This window comes from Lemur catta, chromosome 15, assembly GCF_020740605.2.
Source record: "Lemur catta isolate mLemCat1 chromosome 15, mLemCat1.pri, whole genome shotgun sequence".
Classification (NCBI taxonomy): domain Eukaryota; kingdom Metazoa; phylum Chordata; class Mammalia; order Primates; family Lemuridae; genus Lemur; species Lemur catta.
Genome location: NC_059142.1, coordinates 55584593 through 55605567, shown reverse-complemented (window position 1 = coordinate 55605567; position 20975 = coordinate 55584593). Strand labels below are relative to the sequence as shown.

Below are 20975 nucleotides of genomic sequence, written 5' to 3'. Positions count from 1 at the left end.
CACCAGGAACGATCACGAGGGGGCCTGCGGTCCGCCTCACACCCTGGAAGCTCACCTGGCTCAAAAGCTGCAACCTTCGCAACTGCCGGGACGCAGGAGAGACAGAGCGGCGGGACCCCGGCCGCCCCTTCCCTGGCCCTCTCCGGCCACCGCCGGCCACGCTGAGAACCCGCTGCCAGTTTACGCTCACAGGGTCACCGGCGACCGTTTTCCAAATCCAGCAGCTTCTGATCCTCACTGCTACCTGTCTATACCCGCGATTCTGTCCATGTCTCTCGGTGGAAATCCTTCCCCATCCCCACCTTCTTGTGCTGGATTCTCTTTCTCTCATACTCAGACCCAGGCTTGCCCAGTCTCCCCTCAAACTGCTCTTCCTTTCACCTCTTTCTTCCACTTCCAAGGTCGTGACCTAACTCATCGCCTCGGCCCTGCACACCACCCCCCCAGCAGAGCCCCTGTCCCGGCACGGGGCGCCCTCGCCACCCCAGGGGACACGGCCCAGCCCGGCCGCCAGACAGCAGCGCGGCAGCACTTACACCCGGTGTCCCCGTCTACCCAGGAAGGACCTGCCGGGGGACAGGAGTACCCCCACTGCACACGTGAAGGCTCACAGCGGCCCCTGGCTGCCAGCCCGCGGCCACAACTCCCGACAAGGTCACGACGGACCACGGCCACGACGGACCACGGCCACATCGCGCTCCTACTCACAAGCCTTCCTCAGAGCTTACCTCGATTTCCTCGGAGTAAGTGAACGAGACAGGTGATAAACGTGTCCCCTGGAACATGCTCTTTTTAAAAATTTTGTGGAGCCACGTTCTAGTAGCAGCGAGAGTCCCCTGGGAGACTGTTGGAACTGAATCCTTCCCGGTTTCACTTCCGAGTCCTGAATCCTGTCATCACACAAGAGAGGGAGCTGAATGTCCCTTCCCGGGGGCCCCACACTTCTGCTGCTCCTCTGGCATTCGCGGTGGGTGCTTGGGACGCCGCCACGCGGGAGGGACACCCAGGCCTCGCCAGAAGCCCACCTTTCAAAAGCACTTTCATGTCCCCAGCACTTTTTGGGTTCACCCCTGAAAAAGGGTGACACAGGAGAAAAGCAAGGGAGAAGGAGTGGGGTTAACGTCTGCCACCGCAGGTCCCTAGGCAGGGAGAGCCCAGGCGGACCCCCAGGCTTTGACCTGAGGGGGACAGAGTGGGCGAGGAAGACCACCCCAACGCAGAGCTTCCAGAGAAGCCCAGACAAGCGTGTGGGGCAGACTCCCCGCCCTGCTCCTCAGTGACACGGAACAGCCGGTCCGTTGGCCAAGAGGCCAACTGAAGTCCCCGCCCGTTGCTGCTGCTTTTGGTGAGGCAGCTCCCTTCACCCCCCCACCCCACAGACAGCTCAGGCCCTAGTGACACCTCCCTCTCCGCCCTCCTCCCTCCGTCCCCTGCCCCCAGAAGCACACTGACTGTAAACAAACACAGCCCAGGCGCCAGGGCCCCCACCCCTGGGAGGAGCCTCCCCGTTCTAGGCTGGGGGGTTCTTTGTCTTAAACACAGCCCCCCAGCCTGGACCTGCTGGGAACCTGGAGGCTGGAGCCGTGGGGGCCGAGGAGGGGCTGGCCAAGAGTGGGAGAGACGAACTGTCCACAGACAGACGGGCAGGATGGCTGGCCACGGCAAGCACCAGCAGGACGGGAAGGTACGGGAAGGTGTTTTCAAAAGGCGTAAAAGGGGCGGGAGTAGGAGACCCCGCCTGCTGGCAGCGGGAGGGCAGGGGCAGGCGCAGTACTTAAAGTGCTTTTAAAAGGGGGGCTTCTGACGAGGCCTGTGTGTCCCCCGCACGTGGCAGGGGGAGCACAGCACACGGGGAGACTGGGCGGGATGCATGGGGGGTTCTCCGCTGAAAACGGAACAGGCACTGGCTTAAGATCCCCAAATGGCACCGCACTTTCTAGAACAACCCAGAAGGCTCAGCATGGTATGTCTATCCCTGTAGTTTTGCCCTTGCGGAGAACTCGACTTCATCCCAGGAACCCCCTTAACTCCACGGTCTGGCCGAGGCCTCCGCAGTGACACACGCCAGGAGCCCCCCACGGCTGCACGTGCGCCCCAGAGACCCTGCCGTGCCCCCAGTGTCTCCCCACCAAGGGCCCTGCCAGACCCACAGCCCCGGACAGCGGCATCCAGCCAGGAGGTCTGTAGACACTCGTCATATATTTTTGCTTTGTTTAATTTTAGCATTTCAAAGTGTTTTCTTTGTTTCTATGGCACAAGTGGAGTATTTTGACCGTGATGGGGATCAGACTAATCTGAGATCCCAACTAACATTTAAGATAGTTATTTCTGCAGAAAACATGTCCCAAACATCCCTTAATTCAAAACTGAGAAATGTCTTAAACACAGTTTGTTTGAACAGCGCCGGCTCCTGGAGGAGCGGGCCGTCTCGCCAGCGACGCTTACTGTCACAGTGCGTTGGTGGCGTTTCAAAGCAGAACGACTGAAAAGAGTGAAGGTTAAACACAGAGCTGTTTTCTATCACTCAAGTCACAGCTCTGACTCGAGTAAGGTTACAACACAAGCGGCCCGTCTAGACATAAACCTTCCGCCACTTTCACAGCGCGGCTCAGAAACTAAGGGGGGGACACGGACAGGGAGCTGCTGGTACACACGACAACGCCACAGACCTCAGAGACGGGATACCGAGTGACAAAAGTGGGACACAGAACGTGAGCTCTGGTGGGAGAGATCGGAGGGTGGTGCCTTCTCAGTGCCTTCGCAGGGGTGGGGACAGAGGGTGTGGAAGAGCAGGGTCCCCTGCAGCCGGGTCTGGGCCTGGAGCGCGGGCGTGCGCCTGGGGACAGCCGGGTGGCCTTGTGTGCCTGGCTACTGTATTCCAGTTGCCATGTAAAGATGCAAGCACGTGGGGAGGACCATGCTTCCCACACGTTTTTGGGAGGAACATGGTCCCCACGGTTCGCTGTGAACAACGGAGCCCAGGAAAGAGGAAGGTCATCGTGTGGGCAAGGCCTGGCGCGAACAACTATTCGGCCTCCGGGGGCTGTCCGAGGGCCACACAGGAACTCCCTCCCGACCTCCCCCCGCGGGAGGAGAGGAGGCAGAGTGCAGACCTGAGACACCCTCCGCGCACGGAACGGAGCCTGCACCGCACGATGCCCCACACGCACTTCACTCTCATTCCAGCCATCCTAGAATTACGTCCATTTCCTTTGTGATCGAGGCTGCCTGAAATTCCACACCGACCCTGGGCACGACATGAGGTGTCCCACCCCACTCACCACCGCAGGCTGAAGTGTGACAACACTGAGAACGATCTCGGCTGATAAGGCGGGAATCTCATAAAACAGCCCGCTCTTGGTGACGCTGCAGATGGCTTCGTGCAGCTTCAGGCACACAGCCGGGTAGGACTGTGACAAGGTCTCCTTGGGAATACTGCCCCGGAAAGAGTGAAGAGAAATCCCTGAAGTGATTCAGGAGAAATGGGAAGACAGTACCCAGTACCGACGGCCCAGTCCCTTCCCTTTAAGATAACCCCAAGGCCTTTATTTGACCTCATCTAGGTTGACACCTGGAAACTTTTTCAATCCGTCTTTAAGAAGCAATTAAGATAAAATGGAAATAAAGTCCTTTTGTTGTGCCTCTGTAGTCTGAACTGTTCTAACAAAAGCAAGTTAAAATAATTCTAAGTGCATTCCCTTACTTGAAAATAAGCAAGGGACATGCATTACTAAATATTAAAATACTACGTAAACTTTTTAAAATACTCAGAAAGAAAACAGAAAGTGGGGAAAGAAATGGCAGGAGAGCACGCGGTGTGTGTGGCCGTCCCTGCGACCGGGCTTCGTGCTTCCTGCCTCACAGGGACAGAGCTGGGAGGTTGAAGAGAAGGCGGACTGGGAGGCGCTATGAGGAAGAACTTGCTGGGGTGACTCTGGGACACACAGTGTTGGGGGTCCTGAAGTCACAGGTGCTTGACATGGATGGAGACACGGCACTGCCACCTCCCTCCTGACCACCCTGGGAACCCCGGTGAGGAAATACTGGAAGGGCCCCGGGAATCTGAGAACATACGTCGCTCACTCGGACGTTTCTGTGGTTCTGCATTCTGCATCCTCACGCCACAGGGTGTCAGGGGACACACAAACTTGCAGAAACAGATGATTTCTGATAATTACATAAAGCTACCTTTGATTTTTAAGCTTTACATGTTTTGCAAAAAAACACCTAAAGACTAAATGTTAAAGAAATGCAGCACACAAACATGAATATGATGGTCGCTTAAAAATAAGTGGATAAAAAATGTGTAGGAACAAAGGCCAGATGGAAATAAAACAAAATCTTAGCAGCTGACATCCATCACACATTCCTTTAAAGGACGCGGATGACCGCACTGATGGCTTGAAGGGAGAGGTGGGCCGAGCGGTGACTATTACCTGCCTGCTACGGCCGCCAGCGGGGGGCTCGCCAGCCGGGACAGTGACCGGGGAGAGCCCTGGAGCGTGAGAGAGGCTGCATTCCGCTTTTCTACTTACTTGTGGCGGTGAGCGTCCAGGAGGTACAACAGCATTTTTAAAATGCTTTCAACATCCTAGGGTGGTGAAGAAAAGAGAAAGAGGAAAGAAGATTAATCACGACACCACTGTCACTGCTAAAAACGGAGCTGGAAAAAAATCCAACATAAATAAGATATAAATTCTTTCCTTCTTACAAATTTTACAGGGCTCATATACTAATCTCGTATCTTTCACAAATAAAACTCAAGATTTAAAATTATTCTCTCCACCCCAAAAATGTGAAAGGAAAGACGGCAACTACGAAGCACATCCCACGCGGATCGCGTCAGGACGCGCCCTGTGCCGTCAGAAATAACAACAGGCCGCCGTCTTCCTGAACGGCTCTTCCTGAACCAGAACGAACTCGAGGAAATCAACCTTTAGCCCTAACAAATAACGACTTCTCCCGATTCTCTTGTTTCTTGGTGCTTCACCCTGTCCGTTTTTCAGAAAAGGAGGATCGCGAGCCTTCAGTGCCTAGTTCTTAATTTGCTTTTGCTAAGCAAGGGCTCAAGAGATGACAGACCTCCAGATTTCGGGAAGAAATTTCCCGAAGTCCTCGCAGCCGGTAGTAAGTCCCCAGAAAACAGTCCAGGACACTAGCAGGAAAATGACCCAAGTGTTCAATGAAGTCGGTCATATACTGAGCCAAGTCACTCAGAGGCAGCAGGCTAAACCAGGATCGGAAGAGATATTTGTCTACATGCAGCAAATGCTTCTTCCCTTCCACAAACTGAAGTGTTTGACTCCTGCATAAGAGAAACGGGGACAAAGAAATAGGACGCAGTGAGTAAAACAGACAGAGTTAAAACAAATGAAAATAGTGCTGGGGGCACCAGAAGTCCAGATTTCAAAATGATTTAAATGGCCCGGGTACAGTGGCTCATGCCTGTTATCCCAGCACTCTAGGAGGCCGAGGCGGGAGGATCGGTTGAGTGCAGAAGTTTGAGACCAGCCTGAGCAAGAGCGAGACCCCGTCTCTACTAAAAATAGAAAAATTAGCTGGGTACGGTGATGCACGCCCATAGTCCCAGATACCTGGGAGGCTGAGGCAGGAGGATCACTTGAGCCCAGGAGTTTGAGGCCACAGGGAGCTATGGTGAAACCACTGCACTCTAGCTGGGGTGACAGAGTGAGACTATGTCTAAAAAACAAGAAAACATTTAAATGCTTAAGTGCTACGTGGGAAATAAAAATATGTAGTGAATCGAATGGAAAGTAAGTGGTAGCATGTTAAGAATTCATGGAAATGGATGAACCTCGGCAACATTCTGCTGAGTGACATTAGCCAGGCACAGAAGGACACACACTGTGTGACCCCATGCAAAGTCCCCAGAGAAGTCGAACTTGTAGAGACAGAAAGCAAAAGGCAGGTGACCAGGGCTAGGGGGACGGGGAATGGTAAGTTAATGATTAACGGGGACAGAGTTTTGGTTTGGGAGGATGAGAAAGTTCTGGAGCTGGATGGTGGTGACAACCGCACAACAACGTGAGCGTACTTAACGCGTGACGCTGTACACTCAACAGCAGTCAACACGGTGAATTGTGTGTTATATCTCTTTTACCACGACACAAAAAAGGGTTCAGCAAGAATTCGGCCTTTTGATGAATTATTTGTGAATTTCCAGGATCAAACAATCCAGGTGAGTTCAGCGAAGGCCCTTCAGTGACGCCGATTCTGCGGCACCGTGCTGGGTTCCAAAAGCTGGCAATTGGAAATAGATACCGCAGGTGCACGGAAGCGATAGAAGTTACGAGAAGCCTATGGATAAAGGCCCACCGCGTCCGAAAGGCCACGTTCACCGGAAAGATTGTGTTTAGGACCAACGCTCGTGTTTGCCACCGCCCAGTGTTGACTGAATTTCTTCTAGATAGTTGCTACACCTCTGAAGAGCATTTAAAATACATATAATTATATAAATGATTTTAGTTTGCCTTTAGTTTCAAATGGTTCCAAGAAGAGTGAAGAAACAGTAACTTAGCTCACTGATGCGGCCCTGAAGGTCTGCAGGCTGCTGCTGGGTGGGGACGGCGGGGTGGCAGGCGGGGCGTGGGACAGTGTCCGCGGCCAAAGCCAAAATAAATGGGAGGGGTTACCCGCACTTGGAAATCAGCAGGCGTATTCATCTTTTTCATATTTAATTTGGATTTATTTTTTATTTAATTTTTGTAATAAAATTTGATTTATAATTTTCCTTTCATAGATCGTGCTTTCTGTGTCTTCTCTGAGAAATCTTTTCTTACCTCAAGACTGAATTATTTAGAAGTGTGCTGCTAAATTTGCAAATATTTAGGGGTTTTCCAGGTATCTTTCTGTTAGCTCAGCCTGAGCAAGAGCGAGACCCCGTCTCTACTAAAAATAGAAAGAAATGATCTGGACAGCTAAAAATATATATAGAAAAAAATTAGCTGGGCATGGTGGCGCATGCCTGTAGTCCCAGCTACCTGGGAGGCTGAGGCAGTGGGGAGTGTTCTACAAGTGCTGTTACCGTGGTGACGTAGGTATGTAATTGACATGACAGTTCACAGCATGTTAAGTGGTGGACACGTGACAGCAACATCTCATCTTTCCAGCATCTAAAGCACCCACACATCCGCATTCGGACAAAACCTGGATATTTGTTTGCCACAATGTGAACAACGATGATTATCTCCAGGATTGCAGGTCAGTTTTGTATTCTTCTTCATAGTTTTCAGGTTTTCACATGCTGAAAGCAGCGTATGTCACCTGTGCCATCAGGAATGGGACTGAGTTCACCGTAGAGCCCACCAGAGCTCTGGGCTGTGCGGCGTGGACGATGTCCCCAGATCTGCACGCCAAGTGCCGCTCTGCGACTTACCGATACGCCGTTTTCTCCCGGAACTGTGAGAAGGAGATTCCCTCGAGGGCTGCCCAGGTGTCCTCAGGCTGAGTCCCGGTGTCCTCTCCCTGCAGGGACGGCTTCGCACAGTAGTGCAGCACGGGCAGGGCACCCAGCCAGTCGTCGACCCGATTCTCGATGCACGAGTGGCACAGGTTGACCAGGTACTCGCGCCATCTAGAAGGGGAGCGAAGGCCCCACTGTGAGCTGAGAGCGGCCACTGGCTGATGTCCCCAAGGAAAAGGAGCACTGCACACACACGGCAGGAGCACGAGCAGCTTCCCTCGGCCCCCACCCTGGTGCCTCAGGCCCTTCGTGGGCCCCCACGGAATCCCACAGCAAGCGCCAGGGGAGTCATTTCCACCCACACGAAAGGCTGCGAAGCCGGGTGCAAGCTAAGTAGCCGGCTGTCCTGCGTGCCAGCGCTGGGGTCTGAGTCCAGGCCACCCAGTCACACAGTAAATCTAAACACAGAGCAACTTTTGGACATAAGGGGCGAGCCTCTAAACAACACATGGTGCATTTCCTCACGTCACGGAACGCGAATGCCTCTCAATGCTCTGAAACTCGCGTGCCCACTATGTGCGCTGCCTCGCCACCTTCCTCCTCTTTTTCAAAATGCACAGGGTTGAGCCAGGTGTTTTAATCTGTCACACCAAGAGGCAGATGTCCTACTGTGACCTACCTGATGTTATTCTCAAGTTCAAATCAACACAGCCACAGAAAACACTGTGAACAGACCCTGTGACCATCAGAGCTCAGGAGGGTCCAGGGAGGTCAAAGGCCATCGCCTGGTCACCGCCAAACCTTCCAGGCAGAGGCTGCAGGAGGACGGCCCCATCGCCTCTACAGACGTCCTCGAACTGGACTCCTGCAGGCAGCCCCATGCCCTGACAGCCCCCCAAATGCATGAGACAATGCAAAACTTCTAAAAAGCAGGGTATTCAACAGAATGTCGAATATGATACAATTTAAAGTGACTTATATGCTAGGAAAAGGCTAGAGGAATAAACACTGAAATGACAACAGTAAGTGGTAAAATTTGGGGTGGTTTTATTTCTTCCTCGTATGCTCCCAACCCTTCTGTCAAGCACTTATTTTTGTAATCAGATAAAATCACTATGAATGGCCATAAATCTTTTGCCAAAAAAAATTAACAATACCTCTGAGATGTCCCGAGGATGTGGCTTAGGTCGTTGTGAAGGTCGGCTGGCGAGCTGGCGTCCGGGACAAGCATGCGACACAGCAAGTGCAGGTCCTCATCTGACAAGGGCAGGTTGAATTTCTCCACTGAGAACAGCACGATCAGGCCCATTCTCAGCTTACTCCTCACCGGGCCGTCTTTAGGCAGAGAGTCCCTTCTTCCGTCCAGAAATGGTTCCATTTGCCTTTTCAAATACTCCCACAAGTCTCTCTTCACCTGATCCCAGGAGAAAAGGAAGATGCCTGAACCACAGCGCTGACTCTGTCACAGGTGGCCAGAGCTGCCCCGTCACTGCTGTCAGCTCCACAACAGCTGGCAGGGGACCAAGGCCCCCGAGGGGCGAGGAGGGCTCCACCACGGCTCACCCGCCCCTGCCTCCCCGCCGTGCTACTGGGAGCCGCAGGCGTGCACAGTGGCGAGGTCCAGAGACCCTGGCCCGGAGGGTGACTCTCAGCTGGGGACCTTGATGCTCACAGAGGTTCAACAGTCACCTCAGAAGTGGCTCCAGAGCTGCCTCAAGACCACCTGGCCCACAGCACAGCTGGGTGAAGGTGTTCCACCCTCTGTCCACTCTGCCCCGAGGCCAGGGACGACTTGGGGCCAATGCTGGGGGCTCAGCTGTGCTGCCAGGATGGGGAGGAACACAGGGAGGGCGGCGGGTCCCAAGAGGAAGCGCCAGGAGGGGAAGGGACGGAGAAGGCGACCTAAGGCCTGACCCGTGGGGTCACAGGGTCATCCAGACACTAGCAGGTCAGGTGATGCTTCCTGCCCATGAGGTAGAGCAGCTGGTGACACAAAGGAAGCCCGGTACCTCTTTCTCTCCGTAGCCCAGAGCGCTCCACGGCTGTGCGCGTCCTTCGTAGATCATAGGCTCTCGGACAACAGCGTAAAACTGCAGGAACTGGGTGAAAAAGCTGCTCAGGTTGATGGCGTCCCAGGTCTGGAGGATGCTGAAGATGCCGTCCAGCATCACGGTGGCAGCAATCTGCTTCCCTCTCACCAGCGACTTCTTCGTCCCATCTGTTACGTGGTCGATGGCTCTCTGCAACTTCCCAGGAGACTTCATACAAATTATGTCATCATATTGATGCCACTCTAAGAGGGACAGAAAGAACAATATTGTACCCAAGATCGTCAAAACCCACGAGACCCAGACACTGCCCTAGAAGGCTGACGGTGACCGGCAGAAACGCAGAGCAAGTGGGCCCGAGGAGGGAAGGAAGGAAGGAAAACCACAGACCTGGCAAACTGACGCCAGTCCACACGCCGCACCGGGGTTGGCCCCCACCCCGTGCAGACAGAGAGCCCAGACACCCCAACGCGACAGGAGGGAAACCCGAGCCCACAGGATTCAGTGGGCCTGAAAATACGAGGACAGATCTAACCATGGGGCTCGGCAAACTTGGTAACTGAGTTCCTTAACCAGGATCACGAGGAGGTCACACACGCCACACTGCGACTACACCACGCACTAGCAACGGAGCACCACCCCGCTGAGTGACTTAGTTGGTGCAGGTGCTGGTTTCCTCTGTTCTAGGAACAGGGACAGACACCCCATGAAGGTCGGCCCTTGGCGGGGTACCCGACACAGGGCGGAGCCTCAATTCATGGCTGCTCTTAGGACCAGGGGCCCAGGGCCTGGGTGTGGTCCTACGGTACCCAGCGAGGTCAACTGTAAAATAATTAGACAGCAAAAGAGGTCAGAAAGATGGCCAGCGGCCACACGAACACACACAAACCGGTGAAAGTCAGTTAGCGAGTCAAGAGTCTGCACGGACCCCCACGGCTGTTTTCCTGGCAGGCCCGCCCTGCCTCCCCGGACTTGTAACTGTTTAGGTCTTGGCTCACTGTCACCTCCTGCGCAAGCTTCTCCTGACCTCCAGGCCAAATCCCCCACCATGTGTCCCTTTATCTGGGGTATCCATGTGGCGTTTATCATATTAGGAATTCCATATTTATTTATGGGATTATAGGACTAATGCCTATTTTCTCAAAGCTTAACTTCTTAGAGTACACTATCTAGCAATTCAAAATCACACTTGCAAAAAAAAGAAAACTATACGCTGTAAAAAGTGATTAGGACTCTTTGTCCAAGGTAGAACAATAGGGACTAAATTTACACTCTTCTGTGTCTGCCTTAAACAGCTGAACAGATGGACGAAAGAAACAAGACAGCTGTTTCCAAGACACTGGACACGAGGCAACAAAGCGCAGGACGGGTCACCGCGGGGCGTTCCCGGGCCCCTGTGCGGGAGCTGGGGGCAGAGCCGGAGTCCGGGTCGAGCAAGACAACCAGAGAGTGCAGGCAGAGCACTGGGAGGGAGGACACGCGAGGGGGGCGTGGGGACCCCAGAGGGCGCAGCTCCAGTCTCCCTGCTGAGAGGGACGCGCCCACGCGCACCAGCAGGGGGACAGGTGAGCACGAGGTGCGCAGGGCGGCAGGCGGCAGGCAGGAGCCTCAGGTGGGGTTTTGGTGTCGGCTCCCTGCTCACGGGCCCCTGCTGCCCCCGTACCTGCGCCCAGCCCTTCCTCCAGCTGCATTTTCTCTCCTTTCTCTTAACTAAAAATCCTTCCCTTGTCTCCTCCTGCAAGCGAGCGGGTAAGTCACGCCGCGCTAAAGGGAGAAGCCAACGTGTCTCTAACCGCCAGAGACAAGATCCAAAGTCAACGTCACGGAACGCCGAGGGGCAGAGGACCTGCACAGACCGGGCGAAGTCCGTGCTCTGCAGAGGGACGGTCCCGCAGGCCTGGCACCCACGCAGTGGAGCTGCGGGCACAGCTCGCCCCGCGCTCACCTCCCGAGCCCAGCAGTGAAGACGGTATGAACAAGCAGCGGTTGACGTGCTCGCTCCCCTGCCGCGCCTTGTAGATGAACTCGTAGTCCCAGGAGCCCTTGTCGTGGCCAACGACGTACTTGTAAGGGATGTATTTGTTCAGGTGCTGCCTGGAAATGACGGCACTGCCCTCGACGAGCCAGCCGTCCTCCGATAAGTCCCTGTGAATAACAGGACACGGCCAGTGATGCGAAAATCCTACGCTGGAAATTTTAGTTCTTCTCAAACACAGCATGGAGTGCAGACCCAAAGATACAAATCGATGCTGACCACGAGGAGGCTTCCAGAATAAGACAAGGTTTCCAGACAGAACCGAGGAAAAAAGGGGCATGACGAAATGCATCGCAGAGAGGCATGGCCAGGGAGATTTGGCTGAAACATTCATCTTCCAAAAGTTTAAGAATGTCACCAACTTCCTTGAAGTCCCCGAGCACGTCCCCGCGGGGCCGCTCACCTGGTGCAGTGCAGCTCACAGAAGTTCCTGCTCCACTTCGGCTGCCCAAGTTCTTCTCCCCCGTGGACAAACAACTTATGGCGGTCGGGGTTGAATGCAAAGTGCTTGGAGAGGATGGCGTGGAAGTACACCGTGACGCCGTCGCCGGGGCTCGGCAGGCTGCAGGAAAGCCAAGGAGGAATCTGATCGTCACAAAATCCGTCCACCCATCCAAGTGCACACGCACCCTAGAATCGAGCCCACAGCCCCTCCTGCCCACCACATGGGTCCTCTCTCTTGTCCCTCTAAAACGGGGGAAGAAGAAGCTGGGCACAGAGTGGCCAATCCTGCCCCACCTCTGAAGTGCTGGGGGCAGTGCAGGAGGCACCAGCCGGAGTCTGGGTGGTGACAGCCACTCCCAGCTCCCCAAGGCTCTGGGACTCCAGGGACTATGAGGAGACAGGAGTTGGGACAGGTGCCCCTCCGCACCCCCATCCTGCGCAGCCCCCTTTCCCACAGAGCTAAACTCGCAGACCAGAGGGCAACTGGCTGCTCAGGCTGCCACGGCCCCCACCAGGGGCCGCACCCTACCTCGCCTTGACCTCCCGTGCGGTGCCCTGGTTCCTCTGCTCCTTCTCACTCTTCACAGCCATGGCATAGCTTCTGCTGTTCCCTTCTGGCTTCTTCAGGCCTCCCCCCTGCCCGCTCTCCTTTTCACCAGCGTTCTCTGCGGTGATGGCCTTGTCCTTGGTCTCAGCCTCCTGGAACAAGTAAGCAGCCCCAACCTTCATGGCCAGCTTCCACGAGGGCTCTGACAGCTGACGCTGCTCACTGCAGCCAGAGTGGTCACGTCGCTTCCCTGCTCGGGGCCTTCCCGTGCCTTTGGCCCACTGACCACAGCCACCAAGGCACCTGTCTCCAACCTCATCCATGGCCTCTCCTCCCCTCCCTCCTCCTTGGGGCGCCAGCTTCCCTGCTGCTCTGGGAACAGGCCCACCACTCTGCACCCCAGGGCCTTTGCACAAGCCATCCCCTTGGACTGGGACACGCCCCAGACATCTCCAGGGCTCACCTCCCACTCCCTCCTCAGGGAGGCCTTGCCCTGCCACGCTGGCTATGGGGGCACGTCCCCGCGAGCCCACCCAGCACCTCCCCTCTCCCTCCTTCTCTCACGGCACTTCTCACTGCCTGGCTCGGTTTTCTGTCTTTCTCTAGAATGTGAGTGCCACGAAGGCAGGGGGTTGTCTCGTTCCCACTGTATCCCTAGCACCTGATAAATATTCACTGAGTGACCAAATGAAAGGCAGCAAGGAGGAGCCACAGGTGCAGCCTGGGCGGGAGCTGCACAGCCGGGCAGGAAGGACACGCTCACCTGGCAGTGTCTCTTAGAAGCAGGCGTGCTTGCCGGTGGCTGTTTCGTTTTTGGAGCCTTGTCTTTCACTTCCTTCTTGGCCCTCTTGACTGCATTAGCTGGCTCAGCTGTAGCATCACTTGCCTGGAAGGAATAAAGATCCCTAAAGGATCAGAGCCAAGGTGACAAGATGGACCAGGGAGACTGGAACTCAATGGCTTATGGGTCTGCATTTGCCACCAGCCAAGTGACAAGGTGGGTCGGCACCCCGGGTGCAGAGGTGGTCCCTTCCACACCCCCACCCTGGGAACAAGTCTCCAAGGACAGCCTCCCAGGCAGGGAAGTGGTGTTGGAGCTCCACAGCACAGCAAAGGTATCAAGGGCATGACGTGCCACCCCCGGCCACCACTCCCTGACAACTCACCCCAGAGACTGGGGCCCCCGCCTGCTGTCTGGAGGTTTGCTGTTCTGTCCCGGGCTCAGAGCTGCCCCCTTCTGACTCAGACGGCAGGAGCTGGGGGGCAGCATCTTGAGCCCCAGGGTGGCCTTCGCAAGCAGAGGTGGCAGGGCTGGCCCCCGCCTGGGATCCCCCCGAGGGGATACTGGTGTCCTGGTCCTTCCCTTCCAGCTGGCCCTGGGGTGAGGCGCTGCCCTGAGCTGAGCCTCCCGTGGCTGCTCCTGGTCCTCCTGCAGCCTGACCCTGCGGGGGGCTGTCACCAACCTCCCCGTGGGCGTGTGCAGAGGGGCCGCCACCCTCTAGGGGCGTCTCGCCCGTGCCCGAGGGCTGGCTCGGCTGGCCGGTCTGACCACCCTGCCGAGTTTGCTCTTGGGGCAGGGCTGTGTCCTGGGACCCAGGGTTTGAAAGCACATTCAGACTCCAGGGGCCAGAAGGAGACAGGGGCAAGGACTCCAGCCCTGTGGAAACAGAAGTCTTCTGAGCGTTCTTCCTCCTCTTCTTTTTTCTCTAAACAGAAAGAGACACTTGTTTTATTTCTTAGAGTTACTACACTCCGGCCAATGTTTCTTCCAATTTTCTCTTCAACTTCTCAAGTCCACCAAGCTTAGCTCGAGCAAACCACCTCACATCTACCAAGTCTGCGATTTCTTCCTGGAAAGAATGAAATTAAGAAACGAGAGGGGCCGGGCACGGTGGCTCACGCCTGTAATCCTAGCACTCTGGGAGGCCGAGGCAGGTGGATCGCTCAAGGTCAGGAGTTCGAGACCAACCTGAGCAAGAGTGAGATCCTGTCTCTACTAAAAATAGAAAGAAATTATCCAAATAACAACAAAACAACAAAAAATATATATATATATATAGAAAAAATTAGCCGGGCATGGTGCTGCATTCTACTAAAAATAGAAAGAAATTATCCAAACAACAACAAAAAATATATATATGTAGAAAAAATTAGCCGAGCATGGTGCCGCATGCCTGTTGTCCCAGCTACTCGGGAGGCTGAGGCGGCCCGACCCTCTGGTATGGAAGCAACGCTCCACCCCTCTTCTCCTTGAGGTGGCAGGAGGGGTCGGATCTCAGAGACAGTTGCCAGCAGCCCTCCCCAGGGTACCTGGATCTGCTGGGATGTGGGGCCTGGCTGTACCCGCCCACCACGCAGGGGCCATGCACAGACCACAGCAATGCGGGGACAGCGGCAGGAGACAACTCCACAGTGGACCCCAGGCCACCCTCCAGCCCACACCTGGGCAGCAGCCACCAGCCCCCACCCTCGGCACACACAGCACTCGACGGTCTGATGGACAAAACCGCGCCTCTCGGGGCAGGCGGCAGGCGCTCTTCTCTAGCGCTGGGTAGGACACGTCCCCACGCCGGCTGCCCACGTGTCTCTGCGTTTGTGAACTGCCATCTGCGTCCCCCGCCCGCTCTGTGAGCGTGTGGACAGCCTGTGTCTTCGCAGGAATCGACAGAGTGCAGCGCGGTTACCGCCTCTGCATCTGCGCAAACGCTTCCCGCCACGCCCCGGTTTACAGTTTGACAGTCTCTGACCCGGACTCTCGAGGTGTGTATGCGGCCACAGTAATGTTTATGATCTTTTTTGATGAGGCTTAGAAATGTTTACATAATTTTATGAATATTTACGTATATTTCCTGGAACACTTGGGCTGCTGTTTTACATTAAAATACATAATCCATTTGGTATACAGTCGGCCCTCCACATCTGCAGAGTCAACCAACCACAGATCACAAATATTTGGAAAAAAATAAAAAATCATATAAATTTTAAAAATACAGTGTAACAACTACCTCCACAGCACTGAGGTCGCATCAGGTGTGATACGTGTTCAGAGATGGGTCAAGCACACAGGAGGAGTGCGCCGGTCACACGCAAACCCTAACCCCAACCCTTCTGCTACATATGCCATTTCACACAGGGGAGTGCGGCATCCTCGGATGCTGGTGCCCCGGGCGTCCCGGAACCAGCGCCCACAGATACGCAGGGACCACTACACCTTCCAGCGCCCGCAGGAGTTTGGAACACACTCTGGTTTTCCCACCTGGAGAGCCGTGGTTCAGACAGGCACCCTTAGCACGCCAATCGTCACTCTGCTGTACGACGCCCCTGTTCCCTCGTGCCGCATTGTCACCCACGCTCACACCTGCCTGACGTCCCGTGTATGCCCCCCGCATGCGCCTGTTATGCCTTCTGTAACGCTCCCATGCGTTTTTCTTCTTTCTCGCGATTTGCAGTTCAGATAGACTTTAGAATCTTTTTTGTCAACTTCCAAAAACACAAAAGCCAAACCCATCTGGAGTGCCACTGCTTCACACACGGACTGGTCCACTGAGCACACGGCCCCGGGATGAGAACAGACGTCCTTGCAGCACGAAGCCCCCGGTCGCCCCCTCAGGAAAGTGCCCCTGCAGGACGCGCCCCTGCGGGACACGTGGCCGCCTTCTGCCCGACCGGGAAGCCCAAGGCGCCCTCCTCGCACCCCCGCCTCAGGCCTTTGTGCAGCATGTTGGCTCTGATATTGCTGCTGCTGCCGAGAACGAGCCCTGGCCCCACCGTGTTTTCCGCCTGGGCCAGTGCAGCCCGTGTTGACAGCGGCTGATTTACCAAGTGCCACCGCGGGGAGCTCCCGGCCAAGCGGGCCATGGAGGGAAGCCCTGGCTCGCCAGCCTTCGCCCAGCACCCAGCTCCCAGCACCGCAGGTAGCAGGTGCTCGTGACAAAGGACCGTCCTACTCAGGCTCAGCGTCAGACTCAGCACCCTCTGTGAAAAGTAATAAACCTCACGTGCATTGCTCTTCAGTGACAAAGCTTCCTTGCTGTCCTCACCAGCAAAAGCACTTTCATTACGTGTATTGGCGAGTTTCATTCTGACACTGTCATTGAACCCTGCAATACTCCTAAATGCTATAGAGAAAGTCGGAACTGAACTTCCAGAAACCAGAGACTAGATTGAGCATGGCGGCCACGACAGCCCGGGCGAGTGGAGCGCCGTGCGTGACACCGTCACCCGGGTGGCCCTCGTGGCCGCGGCCCCAGCCTCCCGCGGTTTGCCGTGCAAATGACCCCGTGTCGCCCGCGGAGCTGCGGCCGGGAGAGATGAGCCAGAGGTCAAAGGAGGGAGTTTCAAGAGAAACAGCGTGATGGGGGAAGGGATGGCCAGGGAGGACGCGCACCAGAAAGCTCAAATGTGACGTCACCAGAACGTCCTGGGTCACAGACCGCCCAGGTGTGACTGAGGACGGCTGGTCCTCGGCCGCCTCCCACTGTAAGGGACTGGGGACGGCAGGTGCAGGGGCTCGGCTGGCACAGAGACCTCGCGGGGAGGCATTGTGTCTGACTATCTGTGCAAACTACCTGCTCAGAGTCTGCAGAACACGCCTCAGCGACACCGAACGGGGATGCATCCTTCTTTCTTCTTTTGCTGGGAACGTACTTAGCAGCTTCTAGCTCATCAGACGTGTGGTCTACGGCATCTACAAAAACCTCTGGCGCAACTCCCTGTTGAGACACGTCCCCTTCAGACAGAGCAGGGCTCCCGGGCCTGGCTCCAGCCAAAGGGGCCACCTCCCCTCAGGAAGGCGCGGCCAGGGCACCCAGCCACACCCAGCACCCTCGGGGGTCCAGGGCCCCCAGGCAGGAGGCTGCAGGGAGACCCAGAAAGGGCAAATCCACGTGACAGAACTGCCCTGTGCCAGGGACAGCACCCCACAGGGTAGGCTCCCCACCCCCCGTGCAGGCAAGCTGGGCTCCGGCTCCCTGGGGCCACTGTCCCGATGCTCGGCTAGTGCTTAGAGTAGACGCAGCCGCAGACACGTCTGGGAGGACCAGGCCGGGCCGCCAGGACCTCCAGAGGCCGACGCAGGCAGTCAGGGTCCTCAGCAGACATGTCCCCCAGCATCTCCCGCCCCGCCGGGCAGCTCCAGGAGTCCAGCCGCCTCTGCCGCCTCACCCTGAGGAGCCTGGCAGGCAGCCAAGGGAGGGAAGCTCCACCCCCACTCCCGGCTCCAGCGAGGTCTGCGCTGCCCTCGGCGTGGAGCCACAAGCCCATTAGCCCCTCAGGAAGAAGCAAGAATCAGCCAAGGGCACCTGGTCAGCATCCAAGGGCCACCAGAGAAGAGGCCAGGTGGAGGACGGTCATCCCGGGTGACAGGAGGGGCAGGACCTCCCCACTGTCCGCACTCTCCACCCATTCTCGACTGCTGGGTGGGACCCCCGACTCCACTCCAGGTGATGAGCTGGCCACCAGCCCACCGTCTCAGCTTCAGGGACACCCGCCCTGGTCCCCTGGTGCCCTCGCACCCCACTCTCAGACACGGCGTCTGCACGCAGAGAACCACGCTCTGGAACACGTGGGCCACCCTGGGACTGAGAGTTACGCAGGCTCACCGAGGGCTTGGGAACACACGTAAAAGCCCGTAAGCCAGTTGCCGAGACGGCGCCATGGGCGTGCACCTGTGCACCTCCCTGCAAATGTCTGTCACGTGTGCACACGCGCACACGCAGGCATTTTTTCAAACATCCCCTGCTGTGACAACAGTGCTACGCACAGTCACCCCGAGGAGGAAATGACACCCCGCAGAACGCACCGCTTGAACTGCACAACTCAGTGCCAGTGAGCACACCACAGCGTCGTGCGGCCACCGTCTCTTGTGGCTCCCACTTTCGTCACCCCAAGAGGAAAACCCCGTCCCCTCCTCCCAGCCCCTGGGCACCAGTGACTGCCACCTGTCCCCACGGGTGTCCACTCTGCACGTTCCGCACAAACGGGATCCCACAGGATGCGGCCATCTGCACCCACCTCCTTTCACTGAGCGCCAGCCTGAGGTCCACGCGCGCTGTGGCCCGTGTCACACTACACTCCCGTGTGCTCAGACCGCGTTGTTTACCCGCCCATCTGCTGATGGACACCTGGGCTGCTTCCACCTCTTGGCTACTGTGAGTAACGCTGCCGTGGACATTCACACACAAGTGGTTTTGGTTTTTCAAGAGCCAGGGTCTTGCTCTGTTGCCCAGGCTGGAGTGCTGTGGCATCATCATAGCTCACCGCAGCCTCCAACTCCTAGGCTCAAGGGAGCCTCCTGCCTCAGCCTCCTGAGTAGCTGGAACTACGGGTGCCACCACACCCAACTAATTCTTTTCTTTTTTTACTTTTTGTAGAGATGGGGTCTCACTATGTTGCCCAGGCTGCTCTTGAACTCCTGGCCTCAAGTGATCCTCCCGATTAGCCTCCCAGAGTGCTGGGACTACAGGCGTGAGCCACTGCGCCCGCCGACGAGACCGTGAAAGGCTATTCTTTGTTGTGTGTGGTCTCTAGAGTCTGTTTCTTTAGTCTGTTGCCGGTTAGTGGTTTGACAGAGCTTTCCTTAAACACCTGGAGCCACAAAAGGGAAAACAATACTCTCCCAGTCTTCGCAGACTGGCTCTGTGCTGGGGCCTCCTCCAGCCCCACCCGGCTGTGACCGCTCTGCCTTCGCCTTCGCTTCTGGCCTGCACTGAACCTGACGGCCAGGTGACCGCGTCGGGTCTCCTCGGGTCCTTTCCGAGTCCACATCCTGCCTCGGGCATTTCTGCGGCCTCCGTGGGAACTTTTCGAAATCTTATCCTCCCAGGTAACTCTCTCCCCAGCTTTTCCCTGCAGGCCTTTGACATGTTTATCGTTGGCCCCAAATGTAATCTGCCCCAGCCACTTTTCTGCCCTGAGAGTTCCAGGTTAGGTGTAAAAAAGGGTTTGCCCAAACTTTATCCCAGGTGGTCCAGGCTCGGAGCTGACCTTCCCCGCTCTGGAGGGGAGGACTCTCCACGGCAAGGACTCAAGCGCACCCCTCCCAGACAGCACTGCTACCCCAGCCCAGCCACGGAGCACCACCCACGAGGAACAGGCAGAAAGCCAGCCCCGACCCCGAAAGAAAGAAAACTTCCACTTTCCAGCGCCCAGCAGGACACCTGGGGGCCGGACACAGCCAGCTGGGTCCTCACAGGGCGGAGCTGGGCACGGGAGCCCTTCCCTTCCCGCCTCGCTCCCTGAACATGCCCAGGACGCTCCCTGGGAAGCCTGCCTAGCACTCCCACCGCTTCCCTCCCCGAGGAAGCATTCTCTGGGGGTCTGACACGTCTAAGGGGCTGTCGGAGGCCGGAGGGAGACAAAAGAGGGCTCAGCCCCCACTCCCAGGAGGAGCACCCCACCAGCCAGTGTGTTTCCGAGCACGCGCCCTGGACCCAAAGCTGTGAGGCACCTCTGGGCTTGCACCCTTGACGCGAAGAGACCCAGAGAACAGTGGGACACACGTGCGACTGAAGCTCATGCCCGCACGCAGCCACAGCTTCTGGGAAACACACGGTATTTGGCCCTGTGCAGGGAAGCGGACGGTGGAGACTCCAGAGGGTCTGGAACCCAGAGACTCTCGCAGCGGACTCATCGGGCGCAGAAGCGGCCGCTCTGCTCTGGCCAGCGGGCGGGGCTCAGCGGGCTGGGCCATGGTGGCGTTTCGGGGCCAGCTGTGCAGCAAGACTGTCCTGGAGAGGATGCCGTGGGGACATGGGCCACCTTGCTCAGCCACAGATGAAACTGCATCAGGAAGCAGCTCCGTGCAGAGTGAGAACAGAGGAATGGGGAGGCAGGGGCAGCACACTCACCTTCTGGACAGTCCAGGGGCCTTCGGAACAGGGCTCGTCTGGGTTTTCTCGACAATCACTTGAGCCTGGGGACAGGCAAGAGCTCCCCTCCTCCTTCAGCTCTTCCCCACACTCCAAGCCGCCCTCTGGGGCCACTACGGCATCATTGTTCTCAGAATCTACGAAAGCAGACAAAGGAAGGGTCAAACCCCAGCAAGTGAGCACCCGCGGGGGAAATGGGCATCCTCCCGAGTGTGTCGAGGGGTGAGTCCTGTCCTCCCTCCAGGGTCCTTCCTGGGCCCCCTGACCTGAGCAGGGTACGGTTTCTTCTTCAGGTGGGCAGAAGGGGGCCAGGTACCCCAGCCCCTGCATAACGAGGGGGCAAATCAGATGGAAGTATGGGGCAGGCCGAATGCCCAGCCCCTTCCCCACAACGTCCACATCAGTGTATTCAACCTGGACGGACACTGCACTGGGACGTCAGTGGCACCTCAGGCTCCACAGCTCTCAAAGGGAGCCTGCCATGCTTGCCTCCTCTACCAAAAACGTCCCTACCATTCTGGCTCTCCCAACACTTCTCTTGTCCAGGCACCGTCTGTCCGTGGTCGGCCCCCAGAATCATGCCTGTGCAGAGCCGTCACCCAACGGCACT

At 56.6% G+C, this 20975-nt stretch overlaps 1 protein-coding gene across 3 annotated transcripts in view; it reads right to left on the bottom strand.

Moving 5' to 3' along the window:
• RNF213 (ring finger protein 213) overlaps positions 1 to 20975 on the bottom strand; it is a 90845-nt gene that overhangs the window by 62832 nt on the left and 7038 nt on the right. For all 3 annotated transcript variants that reach the window (XM_045569629.1, XM_045569630.1, XM_045569631.1), the window contains exons 2-14: positions 20345 to 20502; positions 13664 to 14203; positions 13261 to 13383; positions 12480 to 12649; positions 11910 to 12068; positions 11417 to 11616; positions 9433 to 9716; positions 8581 to 8837; positions 7397 to 7594; positions 5083 to 5305; positions 4536 to 4591; positions 3282 to 3435; positions 729 to 890 (exon numbers count right to left, since the gene is read on the bottom strand). In XM_045569629.1, coding sequence (XP_045425585.1) covers positions 729 to 890; positions 3282 to 3435; positions 4536 to 4591; positions 5083 to 5305; positions 7397 to 7594; positions 8581 to 8837; positions 9433 to 9716; positions 11417 to 11616; positions 11910 to 12068; positions 12480 to 12649; positions 13261 to 13383; positions 13664 to 14203; positions 20345 to 20502 — 2684 coding nt within the window. The remainder of the gene's footprint in view (positions 1 to 728; positions 891 to 3281; positions 3436 to 4535; positions 4592 to 5082; positions 5306 to 7396; positions 7595 to 8580; positions 8838 to 9432; positions 9717 to 11416; positions 11617 to 11909; positions 12069 to 12479; positions 12650 to 13260; positions 13384 to 13663; positions 14204 to 20344; positions 20503 to 20975) is intronic.